General features: G+C 30.6%; 3 protein-coding genes and 1 long non-coding RNA gene across 4 annotated transcripts; 2 read left to right on the forward strand and 2 right to left on the reverse strand.

Annotated features, from left to right (window-relative positions):
• Positions 1163 to 2206, forward strand: LOC109343707 (guanine nucleotide-binding protein subunit gamma 2-like). Its single transcript, XM_019582140.1, has 4 exons — positions 1163 to 1443; positions 1694 to 1746; positions 1866 to 1910; positions 2006 to 2206. Exons 1-4 carry the CDS (start codon positions 1258 to 1260, stop codon positions 2103 to 2105), a joined length of 384 nt encoding a protein of 127 aa, XP_019437685.1. The 5' UTR covers positions 1163 to 1257; the 3' UTR covers positions 2106 to 2206.
• LOC109343708 lies at positions 2979 to 20992 on the forward strand. Its single transcript, XR_002107248.1, has 3 exons — positions 2979 to 3060; positions 8577 to 8583; positions 20982 to 20992. It is a non-coding gene; the product is annotated as an uncharacterized LOC109343708 (long non-coding RNA).
• On the reverse strand, positions 3086 to 6890 carry LOC109343706 (uncharacterized protein At2g24330-like). Its single transcript, XM_019582139.1, has 6 exons — positions 6723 to 6890; positions 6075 to 6346; positions 5484 to 5628; positions 4635 to 4744; positions 3803 to 4229; positions 3086 to 3649 (listed from the first exon to the last, which is right to left on the reverse strand). Exons 2-6 carry the CDS (start codon positions 6327 to 6329, stop codon positions 3393 to 3395), a joined length of 1194 nt encoding a protein of 397 aa, XP_019437684.1. The 5' UTR covers positions 6330 to 6346; positions 6723 to 6890; the 3' UTR covers positions 3086 to 3392.
• LOC109343703 (cryptochrome DASH, chloroplastic/mitochondrial) lies at positions 7663 to 13208 on the reverse strand. Its single transcript, XM_019582137.1, has 13 exons — positions 12759 to 13208; positions 12017 to 12156; positions 11680 to 11907; positions 11013 to 11138; positions 10834 to 10908; positions 10363 to 10479; positions 10228 to 10274; positions 9985 to 10061; positions 9709 to 9784; positions 9123 to 9192; positions 8882 to 9005; positions 8167 to 8216; positions 7663 to 7887 (listed from the first exon to the last, which is right to left on the reverse strand). Exons 1-13 carry the CDS (start codon positions 13165 to 13167, stop codon positions 7678 to 7680), a joined length of 1749 nt encoding a protein of 582 aa, XP_019437682.1. The 5' UTR covers positions 13168 to 13208; the 3' UTR covers positions 7663 to 7677.

Below are 22971 nucleotides of genomic sequence, written 5' to 3' on the forward strand. Positions count from 1 at the left end.
AATCATTGTTTGCCATATTTCCAAATTTTGACCGGTAACTAGAGAGAGAAATTCAATTACTGTGTGTTTGCAAAAATGATGTATGTTTTATATGCATTAGATACAAGGTAAGGTTCACTGTGCTTTGATTAGTTAATCTTAACAAAGCCAAGATAAGAGACAATTGACCCCATTTTCTGATGCATTTTGATTACCATGGGGACCACTGTCTCACCCAAAAAAAAAAAACATCTCATTCCATTTGTTGATTGGATGAAAACATATATTTAACTTAAGATTAACAATTAAGCATTTAAGTACGCTTATAAAAAAGGTATTTAAGTATTTTTTAAACAATCAGAATTAGTGATATATAAAGCGACATATTTTTTTTAGGATAACTCAGTTTATTTATTTGCCTTTGTCTTTCACTTTTACATTTTTAATATATAAAATATTAACTTGTGAAAAAGTAGGAAAAAAATTATCTTACTAGACACCGTATTCTGCCTTGTTAAATAAGATTGATTTATGTGTTGTTGAACTATTAATATTATCATTATATTAATTTACTACTTATAGAATAACAATTTATCAGATAGAAGATATCTTGTTTTATTGTTATTAGGCTTTCCACTTTGATGGAGGGCAGTGCTTGTTCTCCCTTTCTTTTCCACATCCTAATCAATTCTTTGAGATCACATGTCATCAAGGGTATTATATTTTCAGTTTTAAACTATTCAGAATATTATTTTTTATTTTTAAGTTTTTTTATTTATGTAATAATATTTGATTGGTTAGAAATATAAAATGGGAAACCATTGAAAACGTGTAATTTCTATTCCTTCTTTTCTTGATCCACTAATCCAATATTTAGTTACTTTTTTTTATCATAAGTTTTACTACATTACATAATATTTTCATTTCACACCTAACACAACCAATTGAAAGTTGTATACATCTTTTCCGACACCCTCTACATATTGTATTAAGTCACCTTTTTATTTTGTTAAACTTCCAAGTTGGTATAGTGGTGTTAGGCCCCACTGGATCTTCAAGGTCGATGATTGGATTCAGGACAATGATATTTGTTGGAAGGGACAGCCACGAACTTCGAAAAAAATTAGTTTTTTACCATGAAAAAGTGAGGATACTATTGGTAGTATAACAAAACTGTCCACCTTTTAACTCATATATTCCTCCCTCCTTTTTTGACCCAATCCTTTTTCTTTCATCCATATTGGTTTCTTAGTTTCCATTGGCAACTAGGTAGTAGCCATGGAAAATGAAGAGCAACAACCACAAGTTTTGGCAACAGAATATGGAAAAGTAATAGAAGGAAGTGAGGAATCTAATCAACAACATATAGGGCAAGGAAGATCTAGTTCTTTCCCTATCTTCTATGGGAAGCATAGGTTGCAAGCTGCTATATCCCAACTCAATAACCAAATCAATATCATTCAGGTCAATCTCAACTTTTTTGTATCAATTTTCTTTTGGGTATGTACAAATTTACCCACTTTGGAATCATAAAATCTTATGTGTATGTTAGTTAAATATATTTGGATCGATAAAATATTATCTTATCTAGGATTTAGTTAATTTTGTTTACCTATACAACAGAAGATTACTTGAACTAACTCATATTTGAGTTTTTGATCAATCTTTACCATCCTAAATTTCTTCGTAAGATAACAACAATAAGGTAATGCAGGAAGAATTGGGAGAACTTGAAACAATGGGTGAATCTTCTATGGTATGCAAAAGGTAAGCAAAATTTATGCACACATTTTTTTTCTTTTGGTTATGAAAAATAATGAACTTTAGTTTCATTACTTTATGATCATCTAATTTGATGGGCTTATTCATTGTGGTTGGTTATGTAGTATTATTTCAAGTGTTGAATCTATTCCTGATCCACTGCTTCCATTGTAAGTGATTAATCATCTTAATGGTTTTAACATTATAAGTTGTGTGATTGTGATTATAATGAATATAGGATATAACTTAATGTTCATATGAACAGTACTAAAGGTTCAGTAGATGCTAGCTGGGATCGATGGTTTGGTGGAGGTTCTCACAATTCAAGAAATCATAAACATTGGATTAATAGATTTTATTTTTGAAAAAGTGATTTTTTTGGGGTGATTGTATTGTACTTAAATAAGGATAAAGTAATAAAAATTCTTCCTTTGTCATTTGTCTTTTAATCATTGTACTTGATGGTACTTCTCTTTGTCTTGTAATCTGAAACTCATAAATACTAGTTGAAATAAAAGAGCATCAATAAGAGTTGTTATAAGTTGATAATAGGCAAATGAGGCCATCAACAATGGTAAAACGTGCATTTGCTTCCTAACTGTCATGCTAAAAACTTTTTTAAATAAAAAGTCAATGTTTTTCTGTGCAGATTTAATTGTTATGGAATGTAAGTTTGAGCTTTTTTAAATAAGTACATTGATTTAGTCTGAAAAAGCATTAAAATCTTAATCACTAATAAGCTGAGTACTTTCACTTAATCTAATCCTAAATGCACATGTGTGGAGAGATATACTGTTTGCTTGCACCATGATTTATCAGACAGTGAATCAAATTGTGGATAACATCACGTGATGCGACCGCAATATTGTAGTTGTGATGATCACCACAACCACATCACACCACAATTGCAGTGTGACAATAAATCACAATTATGCGACCACATCATAGCATCATAATTGTTACAATTCACATTGTAATAGCCACAACGGCAATAGCAGTTAACCCAAATGTGACTAGTATTCTGTCTCCTTCCATCAAAAGATTTTTGTTTTTAAACCATTCTTCTAAAAACGACAATTGTCATATGAAACACCGAAATATGGCAGAAAATCACATCAAATTACATTTTAACGAATTTTTTAATTTATGCATATATTTTAAGTATACAATTTCAGTTCCGACTTTATACGTTACAACAGCACCCACATAACATTATAATTTTGCCATTTTGCCACTTTGCCACTTAAACCACGTGTAAATACGATACCCAAAAAAGAAAAAAAAGTATCGACTAACGAATTTTAGTCAAGTACTTTAATCGTTCAAAATGCCAAGCCCCACTCCACCCCAAAAAAAGAAGGTAGAATATCAAAATTTCTCTCAGGTACCAATCCAAGCAAAAGTGGAAAACAAAAACAAAAGCATAACTGGAGTAACTCACAAGCAATACATGTATTTTTTTTCTTTCTTTTTTATGGCAATATATGTAATCTATGTATCATAAATCACAAGATTGTATCAAAGTATGTAACCACTCTTCCTGCTATAAAGCCAACAAATTGCAAACTTGTTCAACCTTAAAGTATGGGTATCCGGAACAAGGGGCAAAGCATTTCATTCCAATAGTCGGATCAGCAAAATAGGTAGCCCTTTTAACTAGCTTTCTCCTCCAAACTTGTCTTTTCTAATACTTCCTCAATCTCGGGGCTACTCTTGCTTGTGATCATGCTCTCGACCACAGAAGTGATAGCGTCTTTAACTTCGTCATCAGCGTCTGTTTTTGGAGGAGACCCCACGTTCGGGGAAGTATGACCAGAGATACGATCATCTGATTGCTTTGGTTTGTTCAGGGCATGACAGTGAGGGCAGTAGTAAGTAACAAATGGGAAATCCTCCTTCCTAGCAAGACCTGAAGTGAAACAAGTAAACAGAAGCACACTTTTCCTGTTATTCATGTATGAACGCTGGTACCCACAAAAAACTAACACCAGCAAAAACATATGTTTTTAAGCGAAAAAAGAAAAAGGTTAAATGCATAAAACATCAAATTCAGCTCACTTACCATTATGCATATGACAGTTACCACATATGAGAGCATAAGACTGTGTTGGATCCTCGCCCACGAGCAATGCTGCGAGTCGTGCTATCCATCCTCCATCTTGAGTGGTTGAACTTTCAGGCTGGTGGTGTTCAACAACTACAAGCTGATTATGATCAGATGTACTAGTTTGATTAGTTCCCCCTGAACCAACTAATTGTTGATCAGAAGAATTTGGTGTACTTGTCCCTGTACTAGTGGATCTAGATTGAACTTGTCTTCGATTTCGAAGTCCAGTGGACTGCATAAGTTCAACATCGTTGCTCTTTGCCATTTCAGCACCCGAGTTAGATTCATCTCCCAGATACACTTTCAAACCAGAATCTGCACCCAACTTAGATGCCAAAACAGTTGCAGCAGCTGCCTTTGCGGCTGGGTCTGGGTCATATCTCTGCATAGATCACAATACAATGTTACATTAAAGCAACTGCAAACAAATACAATGAAAGCTGCTCTCCAGTAATGTACTTCAAAGCACAGATCTGAGCTTAGCTCATAATGAAATAAAAGGAACTTCGACTCACGTGATCATATGTGATTTCATTCATTTGCTTCCCTATGGAAAATGCTCTTAATTTTAACAGTAACTTAATGAAGATACTCACATCATTCATTCTTCTAAAAAAGTAAAGCACTGGATTACGAATATCATGCATACATAATTGAAAATTTGAAGCTATGTCATCAAACTCTATTTGATGTCTAAAAAATTAAATAATACAATGTCAGTTTGTCACCAAATCTACTTTTCCTGCTCCAATATGAAATAAAGTGAGGTCTGATTTCAAACAATCACCTGAATGAGCTGTTGGGTGATGTAATAATTTGTCTTTTCTTTGAGTTCATCAATTTTTGCTTGCCTTTCAGCTCGAAGCCTTTCAAGAATATTTCGATCCCTGCGATCACCTATAATCACACATTATAAATTACGAATTCCAAAAATAAGATAATTTCTTTTCACTTGACACAAAATTATAAGCAGATCCCTGTCCAAAAACTGCATTATTAAGTTGGAATCCAATGTTAAAATCAACAATCGAATTGTGAATCTTAGCTTTTATAACTTATGACTGATGGTAACAAATTTCTATAACAAAGTATTAATATCAAATACTGCTCCTTCAAGAAATTTTCTCGACACTAGTTTCATTTGAGCTGTTTGTAAATGTTTTGCATGAACTTGAGGAGCTTCAAATGAATTTAAAAACCTACTATGATCAAGCATTTTTATCAGCATTTTGCACACTGTGTTATGACATCAAAGCATGGGGAATTCTTTCTTAAAAAGCTAACCAGGAAAATACTAAACTATAGAAAACCTCACTTTTAAAGCCTTTTCATCCTAACTGTGAGATAAAAAGTCAATTGAAATGGCAGAAATTCTGATGGGACTGATGAATTCAGAACTCTTTCCAATTGCAAAGCACATCTAAATTAGTACATTAGATAACATTGGACATCATAAATGAGAATTACAATATATAAGTTAAGTTTCAATTGACAATGATGAAAATATACACTAGCTTCTGCAAAATATACACTACCCAATTAGGCAACACTTGAACCTTGATTGTTAAAAAATAAGTAAAAATACACACTAGCCTCTGCAAGATATGTATGTTTTTGTAAAGCTCAAGGCACTTACACATCTTTGTGAAGCTGGCAGATGTTGAATAAGCAGCGAAAGCCAAAGCAGGCAAAAGAAACATTGGCAAAACCCGGATTGCCCTCATTTTCCAGTTCATATCCGTTGTCCTTGTTGTCATTATAGCATAACCTACAGCAATGACCTGAAAGATGAAACCATTTTAAGAAGTTTTTTCTACAATGACAAAAAATAGTTACAGTTTAGGACCATGGAGCAACTTCTTTACAGATACAGACCGAATAATTAGTGAATTGGCTATTTAGTAAAACATTAATAACGAAAGTGAACTGAACAACCACTCTGATTGATTAATTTGTCCCAAATATCTGTCAAATTATAGATAAGTTGTTCTTATAGTTCTAAACAACAACACTACTCACAAAAATGTCATAAGAGGAAATTATTAATTTTATGGTGGAGAAGCATAGAGTTTTAATTGCCTTAAATATTCACATTGGAAAAGGCACAATCCAAAGCTTCTCCAGAATCTACTAAAATAGCATGTTTAAAGGGGGAATAAAATAGCATGAAATATAGAAAGTATGCATCATTGACAACAAACGTTCAGCGGAATATAATACACCAGACCTCGAATATAACAGAAAATATAATAAGTTGCCGAGATATTCGCCTCCATGATCTAGATCTCCTGCTCATTCTAGAGATAACTGCAGCTTCTTCTTTAGAAATGTGTTGGAGCCTCTTCTCAAAATCATCACCTTGCAACCTAAACACATTCCAAATTCTAGAAAAAAATCCCTTGCGCTTCTTTTTTTCATTGCCAGTGGCTTTAACACTTGTCTCTTTCTCTTCACCTTCTCCGACCGCTTTGTCATCCACCATCCTTTCTTTCTTATTTCCTAGAGAAAACAATTTTAAACAGCTTATGAACATTGCTCATGAAAATTATTTATGATCTTCCTATACGCTATTTTTACCTAATCTGAATAAGTTTATCAACGAAACTAATGAAAATAAAATCAAAAAAATTAACGAAAAAGTCAATTGAATTGAACTGTTTACTCAACCATACTCTATATATAATGAATCGGCGTATTCGCTATTAAGAAACCGAATATTGCATACTATACGTGAGGAAGTTAGAGACGAAAACAAAATTCAAATCCAGAATTGGAGAAGCTTCTCCACTCCGTTACATAATTTTGTTAGGTTAATTGAATAAAGAAGGAAAAGGAAAACGTGAATAAGAATGAAACGAAAGATGGAGAAATTTACCTTCACTTCTTTGGTTAGCGATGATCTTGTCCTTCAGATCTCACGAGCGCAGAGACACAGAGAGAGAGAGAGAGAGATAAAACGTGGTGTTTGGATTACAAGCAACACACTTTACACAGAATCACCACGTTACCAACACTTTCAACTTCCTCAATGTTCTTACTTTTTAGTTTTTATCGCATCTTTCATCATAACTACTATTCATGAATATAAAATACATTTATAGTTTTTTATACCGATAATTTAAATGAATAATAGATAATGTAATAATGTAATAATTATTTATTCATGTATATAAACATTACCTTCATAAAATATTACAAGATTAAATATTATTTAAAGAATTAATTATTCAAGTTTAGCATTTATATATAGTCTATGTTCCATGTAAAGTTTTGCATATCAATACTATACTACCTATACTAAATATTATATTAGTAGTTGGTTGTAACAAAAAAAAATATTGCACAAAAAAACTAAGGCATTGAATCCTTAGATAGATTAAATAAATCAATGATTCAATTTTTGTAAACAATATTTGTTAAGAGAGATAATTATACACCTAAAATTGATTAGTTCATTACCTATACTACAAACTATAAAGTGAAGGGATAATTTCACTATACCAAATATATATTAGATTTCATGTGTACTGATTAAGAGAAAGTCAATGATAGATGTTATATAGTATATTTGGATATATACTCATTGCACTACCATGTCTTTTGGAGATATTTTACCTCTTATTAATTTTTTGACACTGAAAGTCCTATTACTTTTGAAGTGTTAAAAAAACAAAAAATTGAGTTACATGCATGATTTCTAGATAAGAATCTCATTTGTTCACAATATTCATTAAATTGTTACATTAATGTCTCAAGTAAGAAAGCAGCATTACATAAAAATACAATGTTATAATCTGCCATGCTTCTTCTTTTTATTCCATTGTACAAATTTATCTCATGTTCCATCTTCTTTCACTGACTCTATCATTGGCTCTTCTTGCACCTGAGAACTTGTCTTTTCTACCAGTATTTCCAAACTTGAGAGGCACAATTTGAGGAATGTATAAATTTCCAGGAAAGTTTCTTTTATCTTTTTGAATCTTTCCTAACTGTGGTAACCAGTAAGCAACATATTCACCTTCTGGGTCATATGTTTGTGCCTGAAAATAGTATCACACACACATATATATATTGTTGTAAAATTCTAAATGAAGATCCACTTTGACTATTTTCTTATATGTAGTATGTGATATTTTATATTATTTCAGTAGGTTGCAGAAGCCTTACAATTTTAAAGATTATATACTGAACCCAAAAGAAGCATGCCTACTGCTATGCTTATATGTTTAGATTGTATAATATACTTTTGTTGTTATAGACTTATAGCATTTTTAAGTGAAGATGAGGATCACATCGGTTAATTTCTTACGGCCACTTACTTGTTTCGGGATGCTGAAATAGCGGTCTTCTCTAGGATCATTGCCAACTCCTGCACAGGAAGAACAGGGAAAAGAAAAGTATGGGTCGTAAATTTCAACGCTTGAATATTGATGAACTGAATAGTAACATGAGAAAGACATTTTATATTTATGTGCTTTTCTTTACGGATATAATCAGGCAGCTACATTTAACATAAAACAGATCAAAGAAGTCAAAATTTACCTTTTTTTCTACTTTCTATGTGACAAGTCTATAATTATACAAAAAATCACAAATACAAGCAAATCTCCAACTAGCAAAGGGATGAGTTACTATCAGTCCACAAGGCCTCTGTTAACAAAATAATGCGATGTCCGATCGTTATCATTTTACAGTATTGCTACAGCTTGGTAATTTAAAGGGTCACTAGCTTACAAGTTATTGCACATCAAAACAAACATTTTGAATTAAAAGCAAAGATATATGTAAGTCCATATATTCTTACTTATCCTAACACAGTTATCCATGTTAGAATGTTTAAAATGTATCTCATAATATCTTTATATTATCAAAATATTGATTATAAAGGTCATCATAAATAGTGGTTATGACTTTGTGATTTGTGTTGCAGATCACATCATATATTTCAAGAATATTTTCAGTTTAGACTTGTCTCTCTCTTCTCTCTTTTCCTTACTCCCCAGCCCAAACCTTAACAATCTAAATATAATTTACCTGATCCATAAGTCCAGTTTCCATAATTAGAACATGGATCATAATCCAAAAGACATGTCTCAAACCATTCTGCTCCCATGCGCCAATCTATGCCCATATCACGAACAAGAAAGGAACACACGATCTGTCAAAAAGGTAACCATAATTCATGTTTCAGATACAAAGGTCATAAGGTGTGTGCAAAATCCAGGAAAATACAATATTATATACTGTACAAACACAATATTGAACTCCGGTTCACCTGCCGTCCTCGGTTTGACATGAATCCTGTAGTTGATAGTTCTTTCATGTTGGCATCTATCAGAGGATACCTAAAGATTTATGGCAAAATCTAGTAATTGAGTTGGAGAAAAAGTAATTTCGGTTTGAAATACTCATGTACATGAATGAATAATCTATGTCTCCATAGGGAAGTGGAGGGATAAGAAAGATTAAAACAAGGATAAAACCAAAATGAGGAAGTAAGTTTATTTCCAAGGAACATCAAAAGGCAAATAGTACTTCAAATATACCAAAATCGTGCAGAAAGGTAAAGCAATGTCCCATTCAAGGGCTTTAATGTCAGCCAAATCTTAGGTAGTAGTTATAGTAGGAAAACATAAATAATATCAAGTAATAGTAATTTTATTCAAACAAACAAGAAAGAGAGATGATATATTCTCCTACAAATCCTCCTATACCGCAAGAAAGTGACATGTGTTACTTGTAAACCAATCATTAATAAACGAAGTGTCACTTTGTGACACATGCCACTTTTCTTATGGTTAAGGAGGATTTGTGAGTTGATTTTGTCGGAGGAGATATCATTTTTAAACATGAAAATGTACCCTGTACGACCATCTTTCCAGGATTCGAACAGATTCTGGTCTTGGCTCCAACTACGCTGAACTTTCCTAGGACCACCTGGGAAAAAAACAGATATAAGTATGTAATCTGAACAAGTTGATTCTAACAAAAGAGTTATATTGGGATGCATTATCTCACTTGGACTTCATAATTGTAATCTATGGTTAACAACAATTACACCTCAGTATAGACCAACAGTTTTCAAATTATAACTTTAATAAAGCAGAAGAGGGTCTAAGAATTCAACCAATCCATACCTATATAGAAAAGTGAATTTCCATATTTCACTGATAAAAACCTAAAGTAATCCCTCCATATTAACTCGAATAAAACCCTGCAAGAATAAAGATGAGTTCGGAAGAAGGAAGTATAACAAGAAGGGGGAAGATGTCAAACCTTACATTAATTTACCCTAGTTAAGTATATAGGAATAATTAAGAAACTGGCAATAGGAGAATACCATAAAAAAACATGATATATATAGATATACACTAATTTACCAGTAGGTAGAACTATTTGCTTGTCTTTCATTCTCATATCTTTTTACCTATAAAGAAAAAGGGTAAGTATTGTCAAACCACTCTCATTTTAAAGCTATATGAGTGCATAAAACCAAGACTATTAACAACTTCAACCTCTTCATGTATGAAACGAGGAGACAAGCTTCCTGAGGCTAGCCATGGTGAGAATTTAGTAGAGTAATCAGACCCTAACATCCCATTTCTGGTCTCTTTATATACCTTTAGCAAATCCTACATATGTGCAATCTTAAGAATGTGTTAGATAATCAAACAAAGGATGACATTGATGTTCCCAACAAGCTACACACCCTCTATTCTGTATGCAAAGTTATTGCGAATCCGCCATATCAAGTTGGCCAGTATACATACATTAATTCATTTCATGGTGCACGCGATAGATGCTATATACGAAATCCATAAATAGAGGGGATTTTTATTATCAAGGACCACACCCGAACCTTTAATCGGAAAAAATAAAAGGATTACTCTTAGACTAACTTATTATTCACAGAATAGTCAAATGTAGCAAGCAATAATGACATCGAATAAATTGGATTTACATAGTAAGTTTGGGATCATTCTTACCTTTTTCCAAAAGTATTCATATACTCTGCTCAATGCCGCAGTTTCACCACCCACAAATTTCATCCCCTTACTAACCTTTATGAAGAAGAAAATAAAGAAAAGAATTGTTATTTATCATTGCTGAGTTTAAAAGACGGAATATTCCTGCAAAAGCATGCAGAAAGTTGAAGGAACCTTACCTTCTGTGAGCAAAGCCCCAGCTGCTCTAATGAAGGAAGACATCCCCACTCCTCAACTGCAGGTGGTGGCCCAAGAAATGCCGGAAGTTTGATGCATGTGCGTATGCTACATTGGCCTTCAACAGTCTGCAAGTTTAGATAATTAGCATGCATAAGTAGCACTAAAAGAACCTTCTAATTTGATATGTCTACATATATAAATTTCAATTGAAATAATCCAAATATTCATCGGTAGGCATTTCCTATCATAGGCAGTTTTGACACATCAAAAGGATGTTTTTAGAGATAGGTGTATTTCTAACATGGATCTAACAAACTTATACAGTTATACATGTCAAATGTTGATTTGAGTGCCTATGGTATATCAAGCGACTTTGTACGATTTTTCAGAAAATATCATTGTAACGAAATGGCTTAGCTAGGAAAGTATATAACAGAAGAAATAAGAATGGGCCTCAGTTAGGTAGGCCTAGTTAGCGAAACAGCTAGAGTTAGTTAATTAGTTAGCCTATAAATAAGAAGAGTAGTTGAGAAGGAGATCACTCTTATCATTTGTTGGGGGAGTTCTAGGTCTCTCATATACCCAGAGAATTCAGTGTAATTCACAGTAGTTTCCATCAATATTATTTTCTTATTTCTAATCAGAACCAGTTCCTATAAATCATGCCTTACGAAATTGAGTATACACATCCGGCAAACAAGTAACATCAAAAGAGAGATCATCAATGTGGTACATGGTGGAACCCCAAATAAGTTGTAACTTCGGAGAGTCATTTGAATGTGTCACACCAGTGGATGATTCCTCGGGACATGGTATCACCACTTGTTGAAGACCTGTGATGACCGACCTTTCAACATTCAGCTCCTCACTGCAAGTTTCTCTCTGGGCATACACCTGACAATATTACATTCATCAATAGCTTCAGTAATAAAACAAACTTGGTCTTTTATCAATTTGAACTAGCTTACTAGACAGGCTATATAATTTGAATTCATCGACTTACCGTGTGAACTCCGAAAGCTTCTGCCAGAGAAGGAATAATATCTTCAGGTTTCCCATGTAGGATAAGCAAATTAAGTCCCCGTTTCATCAGATTCTTCCTCAAGTCAGCCAAGCATTCAAGGAGAAACTGTGCTCTCAATACTGCCAAGTAAACCATTCCAAAATGAAGGTAGAAGAGGTAGTGAAATTAAAAGAAACAAAAAAGGTTCGCAAAGCCCAAATGCTGGGTTAAATGCTAATACACTAATGAAATCCGTATCAACAACAATTAAGTAAGAGTAGTTCTACACAGCCAAATTCAAGAATGGTTGATGCATGAAATAATTTTATCACTTTACTACAGCTAAGTTTGTCCTACATTATTTTCCTATACTCTCATTCTACCCTTATACCTGATGCAAGGTGATTGATGATGTGTATGGAGCATTATATTCAGAATAAAGTTGTAGAGCATAGCAACTCATCCATCTTAAAATAAAACAAGCATGCTATTCCATTATCTAAAAACTCAACAAAAAAGTTCCAACTACATTTGTGTTTTAGAGTATTCGATTTCTGACGTGATTCAATCCATATAGCCGACCCCACCTCCAGTGGATAAATGTTCGGTTGTTGTTTCTGATTGGTGAAAGACTAAGGGCACCTAAGTGGAACCCTTCAAACAGTACTTTTTTTCATTATAGCAGTTTTCTTAAGGAATAAGGTCATAACTCATAAGAATAGATACATAGATACATACATACCCCCAGTTTTAGGAAACCCAAAATGATAAGTGGTGGCAAAGAGACGAGGATCAAAACAATAAACAGGCAACACAGTTTGTGAAGAAAGCCAAGCTTTATAGAGTGGTTCATTATCCAAAATTCTGAGATCATTCCTGAACCAAACTATAGATGTCCCTTTACTAGTGCTACCCCTCTTGGTACTATTGGATGATGTGTATTTTTGAAATGTGTGGTCAGGTACATGGTCCATGTCGTTATTATCTAGCTCTGGCACATGGTACATTTGTGATGGTGATGATGATGATGATGATAAGGACATTGATCTTGTGGTTGGATTTGTGAGTATTAAGGTTAAGGTGGTGTTGGATGAGTGAAGGGTGTTTGTGAGAGAAAGAAATGGAAGTGTTGTTCTGAGGAGAATTGCCATATAGGTTAGTTTGGTATTGAGAGAGGGTGTTGGAGGAAGGAAAGACAAGAATGCATATCACTTGTCTCATTTTTTTTTCCTCATGTTTCATTGTGTCCCAAGCCAATTAAAAAACATATTTAAAAATAAAAATCAAAAAATATTTTGATGTTATTTAATAAAATGTGATTGGGCTGAGACACAGAGACAAAAATATTTGGGAACAGGTGCTGGTTCGGAAAGACACAGCATGGAGTTGAAAGTTTGACAAGTGGCATGCAGATTTAGTTGTGGTGTGGCCAATTGCTACCCTCTAGATGTACTTAACACTTTAACACTAGTCACGATCATAAGGGAAAAAGTATAGAGATATATATAATATTCTCAATATTTATTTGTTATTTTTAAATACACATGTCTTCACATAAATCTTTATTATCTATCAAAACAATATTAAATTAAAACAACATGGTGTGATATTGCATGCCAGACCCATATAATGTTTGGCATGAGTTGCTTGCACCCATATCACCGTCCCTCAAAACCTTGTCACTCCCTATTTATATCTGATTAAATTATAGTAAGTAGTATAATTTTTCATTTATAATTTTTCTATTTAATTGATTGATACATTTTAATTGGTTTGATACACCAATTAAGATATAAACAGAGAATCTTTATTCGAGTTGTTTGGTTTCTTCCTTGAGCACCTTTACTTAGGAATGTTTACGATGTATGGAATGATGAAGAGTTTTTTACATTGCATATCACTCAATATCAATTTGTATTCATGTCAATAATATTTAACAAGTTAACAAATGAATGATGAATAAAAAACTCTAATTAAATGATAGTTAGAATTGTATAATTTCATTCGAGGTTTTGAATTATAATATTACGAATCACATACGTGAGAATGATATTATGAAAAATGTATTGTAAAATATGTTTGAGTAGTATAAGCACAAAAAGCTATTTCAAATTTTCAATAATCTTTACACCTCAAAAAGATTAATTTTTAGATGCCCAGATAAAGACTCTATTAATATACACTAAAAACATTTTGGGGAATTTTTTCTGAAATTCCCTCAAATGGTTTTGAAAATTGTTTAGTTTATTATTCTATTTTGGAAAAACATGTTAAAATTATGAAAATTTGTTTTGTCATCTTACACAAACCGAACTAACAAGATGTTAGTTTAGTGACGTAAGATTCTATTAGATTTTTAGGTAAGACAAAAAGTTAAATGTTCAATATTTATTAACATGATTAACTATACATCTTGAATTGGATTAATTTATTCCTTTGACGAATGTATATTATATAAAAAATAACAAAGCCCCTGAATAGGAAGTGTGATTTGGGCCTATACGGGCCAGGCCCAAGAAGATGAAGTTTTAATCTTGGCGGGGAAGTTTGAAGATAGATCCACTTGTTTCTAGAAAGTACACCAACCTTCTCTTCTACTTCTACATAACGACATTGATATTTAAATCTATTAAACTTTTTCTATCACTTTTAATTTTGAATCGATTCCAAACGTTGATCGTGAACATGGCATCAGCTTATGATAACGTGGTGATTGAGAAGTTGAAGCTAAAGGGAAAAGCATTGGATATCAAAGCTGTTAGGATTAAAAAGAAGATGAAAAGGCATCATAAGAGTTACCAATATTTTCCTCAAACCACTACTTCAGGTGAATAAAACTAACACACTCTTCTTATTCTGTTTCAAACCATGTTATCGTAGCACAATTTCATTGTTATTTCGTGGTTTTATTGTTGTATTAGGTGGAAGGTGCATCATATTTCGTAGTATGAATGAGGGTGGTGAAGGAAAAGGTGCATCATATGATGATTACCTAACACCATTTGAGAGAAGATTTTTGCAGCAGAGAGAGAAAGTTGAGGTTGAAAGGTTAGCAAAAATGGCGAGAATGTCTCATAGGGATAGGATTCAGGAATTTAATCAATATTTAGCCAATCTTAGTGACCACTATGATATTCCAAAAGTAGGGCCTGGCTAACTCAACTTCTTATTTTTATTCTATTCATGTTATTCTATTCACTAGAGATCATATAGTAATTCCTATGGTCAACTCCCATTTTTTAATTACTATTTACTATTAAATAAAAAGTGTAATATGCATAAACTCTTACCATAAAGATTTATACATAGTTAATATATTATTGATATTACTTTTTTCGAAAAAGACTCAATGGCAATTAAAAATAAATTGTGAAAAATTAACTGACATTATATAAAATTCTTACACTATTAAAATATATATCTTTTTTCTTAAATAAAGTAAGATAAATAAATAATAATACATTGATAGAACTATTATCAAGTGAATGCATATATATTAAATTCTCCTTTGTGGACCATTTCTACAATTATTTGATTGGATTCTCCAAAGATGGAGAGGTGGAGGAGAATAACTAAGACTGTGTTTTTAGTAGGTATAAACTGAGTGAATACTCTATAGGGATTTTGATTAGGGTCATTTTAATAAGTTGACATCTTCTCTCCCAAAAAAATATATCATGTACCATTAGTGGTAAAAATATATTCGAGTTATTAAATATTTTTTTGATTAATTATAAATTTAATATATGGAGTGATACATTTTTTGAATAGAAAAATTATATCTTCTCTCACCAGCACTAATGAGAAGTTATGTAATTATAATTGTCATCCAATTTAACGGTGAAATTAACTCCCTTGTTCATAACACTACTTGGCACTCGCATGATCTTTCTCACTCTCACATCAATAACAATTCAAAACTACTTAGGTTTTATTGTAGCTATGAACATGGCCACCTTCACTGCCCAGCCACCACATATAGTCACTATCATCACGCCATAGTTCATCATCAACACTTAATTCAAAACTATTTATTCTCACCCTAGTTTTTTTCTTCTAATGAACAAGTTAACATTGAAGCCCAAAATTGCACTTTTCAAATTTTAAAGAATGAACCACATGCTAATATGGAAAATTTACATGGAAAAAAGTTTTACTACACTATTACACATTTAGTATATATTTCAAAATATTTATGGAAGTAGTATAGTTTTTAGGGAACTCGTAGATGAGATCCATGGAACCAGTAATGCGACTTCCCTGTGATCTCGTATATCTGATGCACGAGACTCTTACATGTTCTCTCTCCTCCATGGAAATTGTACTTTTCATGCACAATTTCCATTTTTTTAGAAGTCGTGTTTTTTAAATACGATTTCCATTGTAAATTAATAATAAAAATATTCTTTAGCCTAGTGGTTCTTGGTTTACATGGTAACTCAGAAGTTCATGATTTTTTGGGTAATAAGAAATGGACAGTCTCACTTGGTAAAGAATTAATCTTTTTTCAGTATGTATGACTGCTTCTCAAAATAAATATCGTTATTAGGAATCAAATTCTTAAACTTTGGTGCAAGTAAGTCCAATTTAAATCAACTCAACTAAAAGCATAATTCATATGTGATTATTAGAGTAAATTACATTGACATCCCTGAGTTTTAGTGAAATTACACAAACCACTCCTCACTTTTCTACACCTACACAAACCTCTCATAGTTTTTATACTTTCATTACACTGACACCCTGCATAAGAAATAAGTGTAATATTTTAAACAAAAAATATGATAAATGCAATTAAGTAAAACAAAACATGATATATTGGGTAGACAAGCCTAAATAATATACAAATCAATGTATCTTTATTATTTTTTGTTACAAAATACATCAACAATTCTAAAGAAATATTGTTTAAATCGCTATTATAATATAGTGTAATGAACCAAAAATAATAAAGAAATATTGACTCGTATATTATTGGACTTGTCTCTACAATATATCATGTTTTGTTTAATTTAATTACATTTATCACATTTTTTGTTTAAAAGATTATATTTATTTCTTATACAGTGGTGGTTAGTGCAATAAAAGTATAAAAATTATGGGAAGTTTGTATAAATGTAAAAAATGAAGGTGTAATTTATATAATTTCACTAAAACTCTGGGTTGTTATATAATTCACTCGTGATTATTATGAATATTAGTAGATGGAACGTTCATATTCCTCAATTTATAATTAAAATACTCCAATAAAACCATACCTCCAAAGCATATTAAAAGACATAAGTGCAACCATAGTAGTTATTCTTTATGTTCATTCTTAATAGAATAAAAATATTTTTACTCTGTTCTTCAATATATTATTTTTATTTTCTGATTTTTGTTCTTAAATAAGAACAATTATTGGTTGTTCTTAATTAAAGAAAAGTGATGAGAGATATAAATGATGTGAAAAAATGTAAATATTGTGAGACCTAAATAAGAATGAAAATAATATTTGATATTGTAAGAAAAAAGTAGATAATGTTCTTATTTTATGAGAAATTGTAATAAAATTATAAAATGATGTAAGATCAAATAAAATTGAAAATTATGTTCTCCACTCTAATTACACAACAGTCTCACTCGGTTCCCTCCTCCCCATGTCTATTTTTTTTTCCAAGGATAAAGTATGAGCGGCTGATTGTGCATCCTCACAAATTAATGACCAAGTGGGGTTAATGATAACATGAGGAGAATCACATGTAGTTATTGGTAATGATATATTAAACCAATCAAAATGAGTTATTTTATTGGAATTTGTTTTTATAAAAAAGATAAATTAATATTTTATATTATTTTGGGAAATATGATTGGTTAAAGATAGGGAGACATATCTTTTTGGGACAGATGATCCTTGTCCAATGATAACCTATCTTGATTTAGACCTTTTTTGCATTTTAAAATTTTAACAAATTAAATCATAATTGGTCCAATGATCCCAAGTGATAATTTTCACAAAAGCTATTATTTTGTCTTTGACTATTGATTTGAGGCATTGTTGAGTATTACACTTTAGATACTATATGACTATATGAACTTCTAGTTTCTTTAGATAATTTATAGTTTTTTGATTGAATTTTTATAGTTTTGTGAACAAAATTTAAAAAAAAAACTTGTAGTTGTTAAGAAAATAAGTTTGTAGTATTTGAAAGTTATCACTACGAAAAATAGATTTTTTAAAAAATTTCGACAATTCATTGATTAGTTTTGCTATTTGAAACTTTGATAAATTACATTAATCACATCACAATTAGAAATCTATTAATCTTTCATTTCTTCCCTAGTAACTTAAGCTTACATAACAGTGATTATTATTTTTATTACAAATGTGGAGTAAACAAAACCTAGTATCATGAATACATAGACATATACATATATAAATAATTAATTAGAGTTTATACAATACTAAAATACGTGATTCGGAAATTTGATTTTTAATTATCTAAGTATTTAATATTACAATTGATAACTATGAATTAATTAATATATTATTAAAAATAATAAATATTGTATATATGTTTTAGCCGTTTAATAAATTTTAGCTAGTCAATAGTTAGTTTTATTGAACAGTAACAATTCAATTATCTACACAAGTGTAATCTTGGGTCACTCTAACAACTAGAACCTAACTACTACACACTACATGTTTATAGCTACAATTACAAGTTAGTTTTATCGGAAAAAAAATTATATATCATTTATCTCATACGGTGTATTACTTTAGGTGTTAAAACTTTGATCATTAATCTAAACAAAAAAAATTTAATTCAGAATTTATCTGTTGTTTATATTTGTGATTTTAGAGAAATGGTGAGTGAAAGCTACAAACTCTATCTCTATAATAAAGGACAATAATTTCAAAGGAACAATGTTGTTATTGTTGAGTACAAGCAACCCTTAGCCATATCTTTCAAGTCACATGCATCTTAGTTAAAATTGTCTCAACCCAGAGAACATGATGATTGTAAAATTTTCATGAAGGATTTTTTTTTATCTGCAATTGTTATTTATTATGGATGAGAATCGATTCTTTAATCTTTTTTACTTCACTACTAATCATCAAATGATATATGTTTGATTCTCTTTATGTAATGTTTCGAGTTCTAGTTTTATGGATGAAAAAATACATACCGAGAGGTTAGCCTCACACACATGTGGATGTTCTCGGCTCAGACAAGATTGTTTCCAGTGTGAAGATACTTGTAAAAAACAAAAAAAGTCATCTTATAACACTTTTTTATTTTTTTAAATTTGCTATAGGTGAGACTCAAACTCACAACTTCATTCACTTCATTCTTTTGACTCTTTCTTGAAGTTGATGAGAAAATGTTGTTCTTGCATAGAAATCATATAACCTATGTTATATCATGCGGTTAGATAGAAATTAAATATAAATATCTCGTGGTTTATTTTTTAAAGACAATTATGAGGTGGGCATTTTTTCAATGTCGGTACCACCATGTAGTTATACTCGACAATTGACAGTTTGAAAATGCATGGGACAGAAGAATTTCGTTAATAATAGAGACAAATATTTAGAAAAAAATAAAAATAAAAATAAAATGATTTAATATTTTTATTTTTTATATATAATAAAATAATATTTTTGTTATAAATTAAAAAAATAAAAAAACTCTTCTCTCCAATACTCGATTATATCATGCTTCATTCCCAAGCAGTAAGATTGAATTTCTTACAATTTTGTTTGAAGAAAATATGATACACCTTCTTATGCTATATCTAGACATCAAAACATTATTCTCAAGTGGGTTAGAAAACTGGTTCATATATAAAAAGTTAGCATGTGCCAGTGACTTGTGAATTAAATAGTGAGGGTTATCTGACAATGACTGATGTTAAATATATTAACTATTTTTTCTATCTATTTTAATTATTATTAAAGTAATATACATGGATTAAAGTAACTACTGAATGTGTTAACTATAATGTAAAATAATATTGTTTAGATTAAAATTTTGAAATTATCAATGTTATCTTTACTTTCAAAGAATTAGTTTGAGTAATTAATATATAAAAATACAATATAAAATGACAAATGAGAGAAAAATGATTACTGCTTTTTTATTTCTTAAAATGACAAATAATTGGGAGTGACGTTTGGGAGGGACCTCAATTTTATGCTTGTTGCCAACTGATATATATACTTTCACTATTTCATTTATTCTTTAAGGTTATATCCATGTTATAAGAACTTATTAAATGATATAAAATTTGATATAACTTCACTACAATAACCATATTTAGATCTGTAATGGAAATTATATTAAAAAAATGAAAAAAATGAATTTATTATATAACTTTTCAGCTTAATTTTATTCTGTAGTTGAAACAGTTGGTGGATTCAAGACTTAAGCATAAATATTAAACTTTTCAATATATATTATATGTTTGCATATTTTATTGAAACCTAACATGATCATAGAAAAAATAAATACATAAATTAGGTAGCCTAATAAAACTCATATTTTTTAGTTGTTTAAATCCAACCAAAAAATTAATAATCTCCTTCTTACTATCCATCTATCTCATTAATAAAAGAATGTGATAATAATGTTGCCTTGAATTAATTTTAGTGTTTTTCTCTAATATGTCATTTACCTCTCTATGATCATCAATTTTTTAAAGGCACTTACGTAAATCAAGAAAATATTAAATAATTTTAAATATGAAAAATAATAACTAATGTAATCTATCAAACTTCCAAACACAATAAATAAATAGATTTTTCAAATGAAACAAATATGAGTGATTATTTATCTAATTTAAAGACAACGTGACATTTCACCTTCCTGTTTTGATAATTTGCACTTTTTATTTTAACTCTCTCAACGTTTTGAAAGAAAGAGTACATTATATTTTTCTTAACTATATTCTTATTTATTATTTCATCTTTTTAACATATTAGGCCCATTCTCTTTTAATTATGAGAAAGAAGAATTAATGAATGTGTTTTAATAAAATATAACCATTTTTTATTTATATGCGTATTCTTAAGTATATATAGAGTATTTTTTCCGACCTGTTTGTGATAAAAGTGTAATATATATAAACTGATAATATAAAAATTATACACAATCAAATATATCATTTACTTTTTATTTGTATTTTTTTTTCAAAAATCAATAATAATTAAAAAATAAATAATAAATAATGAACTGACATTATATAAAACTCCTACCTTACCTTGTATACAATTTTTTCTGTTGTGATAAAACATAAAGATCATTTATAACTCTTTTGACCTTTTTCTTCCTTTCTAAAGAAGGGCCAATGTGATGAGTGATACATGCAGTTGGAGTATAATGCATAATAATGATATTTTATATGCATTTAAGTCATTATCAACTATACACTTTGGTTTGATAGTTTGGATCTTACATTGAACCGAACCCAAAGTTACCTAAGTGGCCAATGGAATATGATTGTTAATTAATTAACAAACAAAATCAAAACAAAAAGTAAACATAGTACTATGTATATTGTTTAAAAAGATATATGGTGTCGTAAGCTTCTTTTCTTTGAAAAAAATATAGTTACACATGTTTCGGTATGTCACATTTGCAAGAGAAAATATATATGTATAAAAATTCATTAATATGGATTATAGTTAAGATAATAAAGTTATATAAATATAAAATGAGGTAAGTAAAACATATTGAAATTTAGCACTATTCATCTTTTATTTTGAATGATTGGAATCAATGAGACAACTATGATAGTGTGACAAGAACAAAACTACTTGATTGCCAATGAAGAATTTTTCTATTTGGATCTTAGTTTCAGTAATAACTATAAGCTGAACAATATAAAACAATGGGATATTTTAACATACTTATAGTTTTCCATGTATGGCTGTTCTTTAGTCTTAGTGATGTAGGGTCTGGACGGGCCGGAGACGGTGAAGAGTCTTATTGGTATTAGCTAAAGTCAGTATTTGAGAGATATATTGAGAATACAAAATGCTAGAGTAAGAGAGTTAGGATCAAAAGATAGATGTAACTTCCTTATGGGAGAAGTTCCGTATTTATAATGGAGAGGTACGTGGAATATTCCATTATAGATGTTGTTACTTTGGCTAACCAAATGGCCTTACCGAACCTGCTTTAGACAAGCACATGTTGATTTCCTATGTGACAACCTTGACATATTCGTATTCTATGGATAATTGACTTATAACTTCTGATAGGTTAAGTAGCTGTATTGTAGGTCTATCTTTGTTGCTTGGTAGAGAATGGGTGTGATGTGCACGTGGTATGCCATTTGTGGTAGAAGTTTGCGTTGTTTAAACGACATGACAGACAAATGACAAAAGTGGTCTATGTGCTATACTTTGGATCTTGCGAGGTCAACGATATATCTTTTCAAATTATCTAGTTAACTGGTCAAGATCCTAGAGTGCTTAGAATGAACACCCTCTATCACTCTTATCCGATGGACATATCTTTTGGATCAGAATAGAACAATGACTAATTTGTCCTATGTTATCTTCTAATAGTTATGGAACCCAATATTTTATGGAAAACTAAATATAGTACTTCTATTTCCTTTATATTACTTCTCAATCTATTAAACTATTCAATAATGTTAGTTAATTCACTTATGAGTAACTCATTTATTTTATACATAAGTGATCCATAAGGCTTTGATTTAATAGTGTGACGTCTTATTGAATATCCAAACAAACAAAAATATTAAAGATTTGATTTATAAGATTAATATTTATTAAAAAGGATAATCACTCACCTAAAACAAATTCATTATCCATAAAGTGAGAAAATACTATCAATTATACAAAAAAAATATATGAGTGATTTAAGAAGGAGTAAATTATATTTGGGGGGTAATTAATGTCATAAAATTGGGCCCTTCTTAAGTATCCCTGTTTTCTATGTCCA

The sequence above is a fragment of the Lupinus angustifolius genome, chromosome LG03 (genome assembly GCF_001865875.1).
Source record: "Lupinus angustifolius cultivar Tanjil chromosome LG03, LupAngTanjil_v1.0, whole genome shotgun sequence".
Lineage (NCBI taxonomy): Eukaryota > Viridiplantae > Streptophyta > Magnoliopsida > Fabales > Fabaceae > Lupinus > Lupinus angustifolius.